This window comes from Anomalospiza imberbis, chromosome 2, assembly GCF_031753505.1.
Source record: "Anomalospiza imberbis isolate Cuckoo-Finch-1a 21T00152 chromosome 2, ASM3175350v1, whole genome shotgun sequence".
In the NCBI taxonomy this organism is placed as follows: Eukaryota; Metazoa; Chordata; class Aves; order Passeriformes; family Viduidae; genus Anomalospiza; species Anomalospiza imberbis.
In genome coordinates this window covers 69,289,979-69,303,023 of record NC_089682.1, presented here as the reverse complement: position 1 = coordinate 69,303,023, position 13,045 = coordinate 69,289,979, and the positions used below count along the sequence as shown (strand labels likewise).

Genomic DNA, 13,045 nt, shown 5'->3' with positions numbered 1-13,045 from the left:
GTGAGGAAGATATTGCTGAAGTGGCAGTCAGATCCTCTAATTTACTGTTTGTTCTGTGGCTTTTTATTTAAATTAGAACATGAGTGAAAAAATTTGTTTTTATGTATTTATATTTTTAAAGATCCAGAATTCTCAAAATTCAGTTCTATGACTGTTCCTGGAGTTGATCAGTAACAACTGTCAGCTGACATGATTTGAGCATGTTTTTACCATTCCTTTTCCATAATGGAGCTCTCAAATCTGATAACGATGTGATGAGCTGCTTATTGCCAAAACTTCCCCTCAGTGCTATTTTCCCTTACCCTTGAACAGCTTTTCTTCTCATTAATACATCTGTGCTTTAACTGCCATTTGCATGCTCTTCTTCTCCTGCTTCACATTTAAATGCACATTAACTCGTTGACAGCATCATGGCTTTTACATAGCAATTCAGTAGTGCCATACCACCTGAGTTCATTGACTTCCCTTCAGACTTTAAATATTTGAAATGCTTTGTTCTTGTAAATGTCTGAAAAGAGCTGTGACAGAAGCAATGGAGCAATTGTTTTCCTCTTCAGGATTCCACTTGTTTACAGTGAGGAGCCATTAGGCAGCAGTAGAAGTCCAGTTGTCTGTTTCTTCTTCTGGTGCTGCAGACAGGACCAGATAACTCTCCAAATGTACTGGTGACTAGGGTGACCTCAAAGAAGGTCACATACAATGATTTGAGTTAGAAGGGACCTTAAAGACCATCTCATTCCAGCCCCCCTGCCCCATGGTCGGGACACCTTCCACTAGAGCCGGTTACTCAGAGCCTCATCCAACCTGACCTTGAGCAGTTCCAGGAATGGGGTATCCATGACTTCTCTGATATTATTTTCTCATTATTGTAGTCTCAAAGTTCTGTCTCTTGAAGGAATGTGGGCTACTATATACCCAGAATAAATATTAAATATCTTAATTAATTTATTTTAACTATCTTAACAAATTCCTTATATATTGACTGAGTTTTTGGTATGTTTCTGAACTCTGTTTTTTGCACATGTGCTTTTCTGAATTTGAGTTCTAGCAAATATCTTGACTGTATTATTAAGAAATTTGTTTCTCAAAAGCAGAAAGAAAAGTTTATTCAACAAATTCTGGAGATATGTCATTATACTGTGCTACTACTTCTGGCTGATCTGAGCTCCAACTTAAAGTCTCTGTGGAGAAATGGCTCTTAGCAGAGTTTTCTGTGCTCACTTGTGTTTATTACAGTGTCGTGCATATGCTCTGCTGTGTACTACATCCATTCTTATTGGAGGTCTTTTTATGGAAGATACAAATTACAGTACTGTACATGGATTATAAGATATAATGCTTCCTGTGACTGTGAAGAAACACCTGTAGGTGTGATATGATTTCACCTGGTTGAAGTAATGAGCTAAATGGAGAGATTTCACACAATACTTGTTATTTCATGCACATCAACACTAAACCTCAGTCCTGTGGTTCAGTATTTCTAATTTGGCTACTAATAGGAGTAAAATCAGGGATGTGTTTTGAGTGTTTCCAGTTGTAATTTAGATGTTTCCTCACCCCACTGAAGTCACCTTTCCTTTGTAAAAACTTCAAACACACCATTCTGTTTTTTCTTGTTTTGGGCTTTGTTCATCACTGCTGGGTTTAGGACCCTTTCTTCTTTTTTTTTTTTTTAATAATGGTGTGAAGGAATGGAATTTTTTCAATCAAAAAATGCTGTTGTATCATTGGATGACTTATTTTCTTCCACTTGATTCTCATAAACCACTTCTTGAGTAGCAGGAAGAGTAATTGCTTCAGGAAGAGTTTATTACTGGATGTTTTACCACAATAAAATTTTATGAGCTTTATGATGCATTATAAAGTTCTTTAGGAGGCAAAAAATAGTTTGAGTTTCTGAGTCTGAAAGGTTGCTCAGTCAAACTCTGCAAGATTTCCTTGTCACTGGAATTGTGTCCCTGTAATTGAATAAGGTGCCTGCCTTATTTGCAAGTGAGTGCAGAAGTAGTTTTCACATAAAGAATCTTCCAAACAAAAACTGGGTAAAATTTATTCAGAATTATTAAAAAAAGGTTAATCTTAGGGTAAGAATAATGGTAGGAAGCATTGGAGTAAGTTAGAAGAAATTGGGGAGAATAATTTGGAAAAAAAAAAAAAGTGAATGTGATTTTGTGTCAAGATAAAAAAAAACCAGATCCCTATCCAAGGTGGAATAGTAAGCAAATTCTTTGGAACCAATTTTATCTCTTCTCAGTAGCTCTGCACATGAAGTCCCTTCCAGTTTCTCCCTTTCCCTTGCTGAAGGCATCCCACAACCTCATGTTTGGCTGAGGATAAGTCTGTGAGCATGTGCCAAGCCACCAGGGTTAACTTCTAATTCTCACACTTTCTGAAATTTATTTTTAGTGGACTTTTTCCTCCTTACTGTTTTTTCCAGATATTTGCGTACAGAAGAGTTCTTTTTTTTCCACCGCATTGCTTTCCTCATAAACCCATTTGTGGTTAAAAGCTGGTCAGTGACACAGAAATGAAGTCATCAGGATTATTTCAAAGGACAGAATTTTGGAGTAGACTAGAAGACTCTCTCTTCAGACCTTTCAGAAATTTACAGAAATTAAAGAAGAGTCAATTGTCTGTGATTTTGCTGCTTTTGCTATTTTACAGGGTAACTGGGGAAAAGAAAACTCTTGAGTTAGAAGGTGGGGACAGGATACATTTATTCATTTTACATATTACCTTCAGAGTGGGTTTTAAACTATTGGATGTCAAAAAAAAAAACCTTCTGTAGAAGCTTTTGCTATTCCTTTTTCAGAATTTGTGGATTCTTACCACAGAGTCTCTATTTCTTTTCTCTAGGGCTTCATTAGGATGTTTAGCATTGGTTACCTGATCCAGTGTTGCCTTCGGATTCCTTCCACCTTCCGGCATCTGCTTACACAACCATCACGGCTACTTTCCCTCTTCTACAACAAGGAAAATTTCCAGCTTGGAGCTTTTCTGGGATCTTTTGTCAGTATATACAAAGTAAGTTTGTAGCATACAGAAATGACAAATGCTCTGGTTTTTATTTCACTTTTCAGAGTATCACAAAGATCTAAAAAGTCAAGCTGCTTAATAGTACTGGTACTGTTTCCTACAGCATGTTACTGACAACTTTTACACTACTGCAGTAATCAAATTGTAAGCAGAAAGCTATTCTTCCATTCTGTGTGTTTCTTCTGTAATTTCTAAATAAACCTGATGGATTTTGCAGCTTGTTTTCAAGATCAGGAGATAGAGAGTATGTCAGAGAAAGTGAATTCAGATTTCAGAGGGATTTGCTGCTGCACAAAAGCATTTTCATGCAGGCACAAGTAGTGACTGCAGTACTGTCTGTGTTGCCAGAGAGAAGCCATGTGCAGATTTTGTTGGGTCACATATCTGGAATTCTTACTTGACACTAAATAGCAGGAGACTGCAGAGCATACAGTGTGTAGCTGAGGAGACATTGCACTTACTGCTTGGAAGTCTATCCTTTCTACCCCATTATAAAATGACAGATTGTGAACTGACATGCATTCATTCATACAACATTGTTGGAATTAATCAAATTATGTTTATTTATGCCAAAAGAGAATGTGGCAAAGCACCCGCCCTAATGCAGAATATATTGCACAGTGCAGTGCTGAAGTGTCTTTTGCACTTTTGTATTCTTAATCACGTGGCATTTTTCAACTGACACTTTATTTCCTCTGCAAATTCAAGGTCATGCTGTATTATTTGGGGTAAATATTTACGGAAAAATAACAAAGGAGGTCTTACATGTAAGCAAAACTTGATTGGTAATTAAATTGAGAGACAAGAATTTGTAGGTTACAGAGTCTAAAATTTTGATAGCAAAGTGCAAATGAACTGTTCAGAGTTTGCTTGAAAATTAAATTTTTGCTTAAACTTTAAGGAAAAAGCTTTCAGAGAAGAAAAGCATTTAAATTGCAAAAGCTAAAATGATTTTGTTGTGTTTAGAAGCTTCAATTGAAAGGTGCAATTTAGCCCAGTGGATACTCATTTTATGAGAGTGACATATTCTGACCTTTATTTGCTATTTTTTAAGTCTGTACTCAGCACTGGTGAGGTCACACCTCGAGTGCTGTGTCCAGTTCTGTCCCCCTCACTACAAGAAGGACATTGAGGGGCTGGAGCGTGTCTAGAGGAGGGCAACGGAGATGGGCAGGGGTCTGAAGCACAAGTCTTATGAGGAGTAGCTGAGGGAGCTGAGGGTGTTCAGCCTGGAGAAAAGGAAGCTCAGGGTGACCTTATCACTCTCTACAACTGCCTGAAAGGAGGGCACAGCCAGGTGTAGGTCAATCTCTTCTCCCCATTAGCAAGGGACAGGACAAAAAGAATTGGCCTCAAGTTGCCCGGGAGAGGTTTAGATTGGATAGTAGGAAATCTTCCTTCACTTAAAGGCTTTCAGGCACTGCAACAGGATGTCCAGGGAAGTAGTGGAATTGCCATCTCTGTAAGTGTTCAAAAGGTCTGTGGATGTGGCACTTGCGATGTGGTTTACTGGTGGGCTTGGTGGATGCTAAGTTAACAGTTGGATTTGATCTTAAATGTCCTTTACAGCTAAATAATCCTTCAATTCTATATGTTATTGTTTGCATTTCATAACTTACACAAATTTGGGTTGCATTATATTTTTCTTCCAGGCTAAATAGACATGTAGGACAGCAAAGATTCTAGTCACTCAAAAAAATTGGATCATGGCAAAAAAAAATTAAATGCTTGGTGCATTTTGGATCCAAGGGATATGCAGTTCTACTTTTTTAGATTAATGTGTTTTCCTAGTTCGAGAATTTATTGGATGCATGAAAAAAATATTTGGAGGTTTGGTATGTAGTTGAAAAAAACTTTTATTATGGGAGAGTCTAGACAGGTACAGCAAATGAGGATGGCATTAATTCAAGAATAGCTTTGGTATTAGATTGGAATTCAAATTAGATTAATCTGCTTTCTAATTTTGAAAGAAATGGCAGCAGTAATTTGTAAATTTAAGAGACTGAATTGTTATGGGTCCTATGTCCAACTCTCTGGACTTTAGTATCACCAGTGCTTTTAAAAAGCTTGTTCTTTAGTTGTGTTGATTTCTTGCTTTTTGTTGATGTAATTTAGTGTTTCTTGATGTGGTAAAGATTACCCAATCAGACATAATGTGTCTCAATAATGAAAGTTTCTACAGCTTAAGAAATTACAATGTGATTTTACATTTCCCTTACAAGACTCTTACAATGGGAAAGTTTGCCTACTCACTTATCAATTAAATTGCTTTTTATTGTAACAAAATTACCAAGTAGAAGAATGCATTATCCCTGGCAGTGTTCAAGGCCAGGCTGGATGGGGCTCTGAACAACCTGGTGTAGTGGAAGGTGTCTTTGCCCATGGCAGGGGAGACAGAACAAGATGATCTTTAAGGTCCCTTCCAGCCCAAACCATTTTATGATTCTGTGATTATGGGTATTATCACAATACACTCTTAATTAGCACACTCTGTGTGCTATATTACTAGCTTATAAGGAATACCTCCAATCTGTGTGTTGTAAGAAATAAGTAGGGCTAAGCCTGCATTCTGTTCACCTCCAGGGTACAAGCTGCTTCCTGCGCTGGGTCCGAAACCTAGATGATGAGCTTCATGCACTTGTAGCTGGTGAGTCCGTGGAAAGTTTGTGTTGTGTGTGTTGAGACTCTGCAAGTATTCCTCTATCTGTCCTCCCATTCCTTTTTCAGACTTCTGTGATGAAAATAGGACTTTGTTCCTATTCCTGTGTACATCAAGGTTGTGTCAAAGTGGCAGTGATGTTTCAAGTAGTGTCAAAGAAAGAGTTGCAATTAAAATTGTAAAGCAAATTCAGTCAAACGTGGAGTTTATGGTCAGCTCCAAGGACAGTATATTACTGTGTGCATAAATATAAACTTGTCCTTTAATTTGCAGATGTAGAGATGTGAGATGAAAATACTCACTCTTCCATATGTGACAGAATACACATTGACCTCCACTGGGTCCAAAGAAAGACGCTTTTACCATGAAATTGTGTGGTGGTGAGGCCTTTCCCTCATGTGCATCTGTCACATGTTGGAACCGCAGAGATCTCTCCTCCCACAAAAAACAGAGAAATTTGATAGTGTGCTCCTGAGCACTGAAGTACAGATTTGTTTCAGCTGAGACTTTCTCTTTTTTGTGATACAAACCATATTTGGATGGGCAGCAAAAGAACATCACTGAACTGTGCTGTCTGTAGCAGCAGAAACAAATAGTCCTGTGCAGTGTTTGTTGGGCTGACACACAGCAGTGACCTTAACAACGCAAATCACAACCTTAACAATGCTTTTCTAATTGTTACAGGGTGTCTAGCAGGAATTTCTATGATGTTTTACAAAAGTACAACTATCTCTATGTATCTGGTGTCTAAATTAGTAGAGGTAAGTTATTGTCCTCCTAAAAGAGGTCTTCATTTCATCTACTTTTTCAAGGCACAAGAAAAGAAAATGGACGTCAGGAGTTTTGTTAGGCAATCCCAGTAAAATACAAAGGTGTATGGTGATGGTGTTTCAATACATGTGTGCCAAGAGGCAATGTTGCCATGTGGTCTCATTTCTTTCTTTCTTTTCTTTGACTAATTTTAAATGTCGTTTATCCATTAGTCTTCATGTATATTTGCCATGATTTTTTTTAATCTCCTCACAACCCTTTGCTTTGTAATTTTTGCAGATTTCTTAAATCAGAAAGTTCCAAGAATGTCTATTCTGCCAGAAACATAAATCAGACCTAGTTCTTAATTGCAGATTAATTGCCAAAAGCTACAGCTTAACTTCCTGCCTTTGTTTCCTAATTTTGGCATTCAACAGTGTATGATAACTCAAAATAGCTTAGCTTTTAGTCTATAGCTGAAGTTGTTTGTCAGTGTACTACAGCTGATTGAATTCCCAGCTTAGGAATGAACTTTGTTCTAATTACTATTCTTCAAGCTTGAATTATTTCTCTGAACTTGTTAAAATTAGAAGCCCAGGAAAAAAATTAGTTACCAAGTTTGGGTATGTTGATTATACTTTTCTAACCAGCATTTGATTTCTTACTGTGATTTTTCCAGAAAATTGAGACTTAGTCATGGTTAATTCCCCAACACCACTGGAATGAGTTGATAAGGTTCTCTCACTATGCATCATACCTGAATCACATATTTCTCCTACAGAATTTCAAGGCCTTTTTCTCTAGTGATATTTATCCACCTCCATTACCAGAGCAGAATTCATTTTAAAGAACATAAAAAGAAGGAACTTTTTTTTTTTTGTTACACATAAAACATAAAAAGGGAAGATACTTCTCTGTTCCTCCTCCTGGTTATCCTAGACCAAGCTCTGAAGGCAGTTCACATATTGGTCATATAAAGGCAAATCTGAGTTATCCATAATGACTTTTAGAACTCCAGTTGTAAAAAAACAGTATTATCTTGTATTGCTGATGGTTTTCTCTGGACTTTGACACATCTTGGCTATGGTGAAATAAGAAAAGTCCTGTGTGTTCTTTCTTTTCTTTTTTTTTTTTTTTTTACTACTTTTACGCAAGCCAAGGGTAACTGACCAAAGAGGCGTGTGCTGCTTTGCAAGGTCAGGCTGTGCTCAGGAAAATAAACTGTACATGTTTTCTCAGAAAGTAAAGTATGTGATTTCAAGCTGTTTAAGAACAGTGAATATTCACTTTGTTGGAATAGTTATTGCATTGTTCTTTTGCTTTTGTGAAATGAAGAATTTAACAGAGCAAACTTTCCCCTTTTTATCTTTAGGTTCTGTAACACCCAAGCTATTAATGCACACCTGTTCTGTGCATTAATAGCCTCTTATTAGTGTGATCTTATGCAACTTTTATAATCTATTTTAATCAACATCACATTTGTGGGCATATAAAAATATAAAGTTGATGTGGTTTTTTTTTTAAGGTAAAATAAAAAAAGTAAAAAGGTACTTTGATTTTGTTGCATTCAACATTTTTGTTTATTTTTATAGACTATATACTTCAAAGGCATTGAAGCAGGGAAGGTTCCCTATTTTCCTCATGCAGACAGCATTATCTATGCCATTTCTACATCTATATGCTTTCAGGCTGTAAGTATGTTCTCTAACAGAAGATGAAGTTCTTTAAATCAAATTTTGAATGAAAAGAGGAGCACAGGGAGTTAGTTCTATAGAAAAGATGGTGAGATGTAGTGTTTCACAGCATCTTGCTCATGCTTCCTGGTTTTGAGTGTCTTTGTGGGAAGGTCATTTGTAGGACTCAGTTTCTCCTGTGCTTATAGCTGAATACATTATACAGAGCATCGAATACTTTGGAAAGAATCTTAAAATGCACTCACCCAGAAAATGAACAATAATGTATGAACTTCTGTGAGCATTTGAAAGGACAGTTTTTCAAGGAGGCAAACAGTATAATACAATATTTTATGTTTTTTTAAATCAACTGAAAGTTTCCACTGACTTAAATTAATATTGCCTAATTGCAAAAAATCTGCAAAAAATAGTAAAAACCCTAAAATATTACATTTGACACAATCTGAAGGTACCATCTTTTGCACTTCTCAAGTTAGCTCCATGCCTTTACCCTCAGTCCTTTAATTATCTGCATCAGCTATAAAATCAGCGTTTCAGTGCTACCCAAATAGCTCTACTATTCTACTACATCTCACCATTTCTAGACCTTGTGCTGAAACGGCCCTGTATGAACTGCATATTCTATGGACCTCCATAACTATGTATATTTTTTGTGCCTCTCAATAAAGAGAATATAAAACGACCCTAAAGCAATCTTCTGCAGTCTTGTGTTTAGCAGGACGTATAAGAGACACCTCTCCTCCTCACTGTTCCCATGTACTTGGGAATATCTCTAAGTCTAGTATCAAAGTGAATTGATAAAATACTCCTGTCAGGGACAGTCCTGTAAGACTAACAGACAAAAAGATCATGTGAGAAAAGAAGGGTTTTTTGGTTACTTAATAACTAATTGGAAAATGAATCTAAGACTAGAAACAAATTGCTAGGTTTAGCAGGAAGAAGGAAGGAGAAATTTGAAAAAGGATCTACACTGAGATGTTACTCTCTGTATTTCTAAGTACCCAGAAAAGTAATGGAATAGAGAGAAGACATGAATTTTGGATATATGACATTATTTAAGATAATGTAACATGAAATATAAATATGACTACAAGAAATGGTGGATCACAAAATGCAGAATGGATAGGGGATTAAGTGGGAGGTAAATTTGACATCCACCGGTCCAAAGTCATGTATGTAGGAACAATGATTGTTGTTACTTTCTCTGCAATGAGATATAAGTTAATTGTCACCACTGGTAAAATACTGTATTCTGGGAATATCAGTCTGTTCTGGTGGTGGTCATACAGAGCATTGAATTCAGCAGAGAGCAGTAAAAATGAGTTCCACAATAATCCTTTTGCTGATTTTGGCAACCTGATGTAGCAGATGAAGCTTATGCCTGACACTGTCAGCTGGCTCTGACAGAATCCTCTCCTTGCAGGCTGTCATGGAAGTTCAGAACCTGAGACCTTCATACTGGAAATTTCTTTTACGACTAACGAAGGGCAGGTATGTACTCAGGGGTGTGTTCTGGCTTGTCTAAACCTGTCTTTGATCACACTCAGCTTTCTGTGTAATTCACTGCCAACAGCAGAGTGCTAGAAATACATGAGGGCTAATTTCCTGTGAATTTACTTTGCTTTTCAAACGGTTTCCAGTACTCTTCAAGTTCTTTGCTGCTGAAGTGACATTGCTGGGTTTAGTGTAATGACAGGAGCAGACAACTCTAGTGAAGACTATTTAGCAGATGAGTGTTTTGCTTGAAGCCTTTTTAGTTCACTTGCAGGGTGGGATGCTTTTAAATTCCATTGGAACATGAAGAATCCCGTAAACAACTCTACGTGTTGAAGAAATCACTTAATATGTACAGTGATTGACAACATGGTATTACTATGGATTTAAAAGTGTTACTAGAAATGTCAGAATATCTCCTAAGAATACTTGAAAGTTTCAGTACTTTTTTTTATATCTGGTTCAGTTGGGAAAGGATGTTTTATTTCTTGGAAAGCTAATGAAAAATTTTCACTGATCATAACCATAAATATACACTGTAATATCATACTGGATGTTTTTTCTATTTGCTGCAGGAATCTAAAAAACTTTTCTTTTAAAAATAAATCCTGCTGTAACTGACTTACAAAAATACAGTTTAGTGAAGTGTATACTGTTATATTGGTGCAGTGTGTAGCAGGAACAAGGCATCCAAATCTTGATCAGTTTATGAATGGGGTTATAAAAGGTAATGTTTCCCGTGACAACGAGCTCTCTGGGCTGTAAAAATAGAAGTGAAATCAGAGGCCAGTCCCTGGAGCATGTTGAACCTACACTCCCCATGGCACAGTACACACGAGGTGATTGAATACATTGCAAGATTTAGTGGGAAGCTTTCATTGGGATGCCCGGAGGCAGTCCTCAGGCAACCTCTGAGGCCATACAAACATGATACAGGGAATGATGTCAGTGCAGATGTCCAATTTTGGCTGCATTTTTTCATTTTGTCCTAATCCTAAGCTTGCCTTAATTGAAGGAGAGGAAGGAATAGAAATTCTGTTTTGCTCATTTATTTTATCTGAAGCAAATCTCTCTAATAGTAATTTTGACACTCTCTCCATAAAGGCAATTTCTTTTGACATTTCATACACTTTTCATTCTATAGTTGTAAAGAGCAACGAAATGGAAATAGGTTGTAACACCCATAAAACTGGCATCCAGACTTGGGCAGGGAGGGCCACAGTTTGCTCTGCTGGAGTGAGAGAGAACAGTAGTATATTTTGGTTTGACCTTTTTTTTGTGGAATTGAAAGTTGAAAGAGACTCTTCCCCTTTTTCATAAGTTGCATTTTTGAAGTATGCTTACACAAACAGTATTAGCCACATTTTTCAAATGCAGTTTTTTTAAAAATCTTTATTGCCTGAGGTGAAAAACTTTTAATATCTGAACAGTGCAGGTTGAAGCCTATATGTCAGACATTTTAGTAAACTTTCATGACATGAAATAATTTTATTTTTTCATAAGCAAGTGAGTCATGCATTCATGCTTTCTTGTCTTTCTTTTTCAGGTTTGCTCTCATGAACAGGAAAGTTTTAGATGTGTTTGGTACTGAAGCATCTAAGAACTTCAAGGATTTCACGCCTAAGCTTGACCCAAGATACACAGTTGTGCCACCAGAGCTACCACTGGAGCTGTCTTGAACATGCCAGCGTGGCTCATCATTGAATGTGATCAGCATTTTGTCCTGAAAAGTTAATTAACTTGACAGTCGTATATATGGAGGAGGACTAGGGCTCCACTTCAGTATTACTTCAATGAGAAAAGCTTTTTACAAATCAGAAATACTGAAGCTTTGCTGGGAGGTGTGGCTTAGTGATTAAGCCCCTTCCATAAGCAGAAAACATTTCTGGATTACTATAGTTGGTTGACAGTGTGGTAGAATCCTGAATGAATTGAACAAATGAGTAATATATTTAGAGAAGTAAAACATAAATATACTTCATAATTTCAAAAATTCCATAGTTCATGCCACTAGAATATTTCTTGGTAAAACTAAAAGTAATTATTAATTTAGAAACAAAGACAATTGGCATAGTTTAGGTCCAAAATTTTACCCCATCTTAAAAATATTGCAGTCTGGTGAAAATGCCTCCCTGGTTTTCTCAATTGTGTCACTGATTTGTCTCAAAAGAGCCACCACCCCCTCATTAGATAAAATTAGGATATTTTTACCCAGCTGTGGTTGCAAAATAAGGCATTCCTTAGGAAAAGAAAACTCATATTGATTCAGAAATCACATTCCAGGGCTGTAAATTCTGCTGATGACACAGATAGGCAAGGAAAACAAGAAGGCGGTACCAGCGGCTGCCGCGCGCCGAGGAGCGGCGGGTGTGGTGGTCAGCATCTGCCAAGTGGAAAAGGACACAACTGGCAGAGGAAGGAATTAAATGTTCCAGCTTCTGAGATGGTGCTGGAAACAGCAGACAGTTACAAAAATAAAAAAGCCAAGAACAAAACAAAACAAAGCAAAACACACACCCACCGCCCCCCTCCCCAGCTAATATATACTGAAGCAAAATGTTTATTTTTGAAAGGGTTTGACATTGTTGCCTTAGATGGCATCGGGTTGTTTGTTGGGCTGCAGCACCAGCCAGTGTTTCAAGCATTTCTTTGGAAGAGAACTGACCCCTGAGGTTAGGCTGTTGCAGAAAACAGTTTTGACAATCATGTTAATAGTCTTTTTTACTTGTAATTGGTGAAGAGTGGTTTTCCATTGGGCCATCAGACCCCACGACTGGCACAGTTACATTAAATTTGATATGGTACTCAATGCAAATAACTACCTACACAAAGTCCATCTCATTTTTACTGTACATATTTCTGCAGATTTGTGTTCCAAAGTCAAGACCTTGACATGCTAATTGCATTTTTTTTCTTTGCTTTTTAGGGCTTTTTTAAATCATAACCCATTCAGGTGGTGCTGAATGGTGTTCATTACCCTACAAGTTAATGAGAAGATGAACTATATTCACATTCAACTGAAAAAACTGAAAAGAAGCAAGATAAGCCAGGGAAATTGCAGTAGGTTGCATGTATTTAAAAAAAAAAAAAAAAAAGAAATCAGTGTTTTATTGGAAGTCTTTATCAGATAATATGAACTGGACTAATTAGTAGACTCTTTGTCTTGTAACACTGTAATCCTACTCCAGCCATAAGGATATTTTAATTCCAATTAGCTGAATTTCTTAATACTGAATATACAGTCATTTTTATCAAATTTATTGAAATGAAAATTTTACAAATTTGTGCACAAAATCTGCTTCTTCATCAGCTACACTAACAGTGATGTCTTGTCACTGTTACTAAAGGTGCTTCATCCTTTTAAATAGTGGTTGTCCAATTTAGTGTGAATAAAGTTCTGCAAGCTAGTTTG

At 36.9% G+C, this 13,045-nt stretch overlaps 1 protein-coding gene across 1 annotated transcript in view; it reads left to right on the top strand.

Annotated features, from left to right (window-relative positions):
• TMEM135 (transmembrane protein 135) overlaps positions 1–12,732 on the top strand; it is a 159,646-nt gene extending 146,914 nt beyond the window's left edge. The window contains exons 10-15 of the mRNA XM_068181563.1: positions 2,857–3,024; positions 5,620–5,683; positions 6,380–6,456; positions 8,038–8,136; positions 9,563–9,630; positions 11,180–12,732. Of these exons, the coding sequence (XP_068037664.1) occupies positions 2,857–3,024; positions 5,620–5,683; positions 6,380–6,456; positions 8,038–8,136; positions 9,563–9,630; positions 11,180–11,312 (609 nt within the window). The 3' untranslated portion in view covers positions 11,313–12,732. The remainder of the gene's footprint in view (positions 1–2,856; positions 3,025–5,619; positions 5,684–6,379; positions 6,457–8,037; positions 8,137–9,562; positions 9,631–11,179) is intronic.
• Positions 12,733–13,045: the final 313 nt, after the last annotated feature.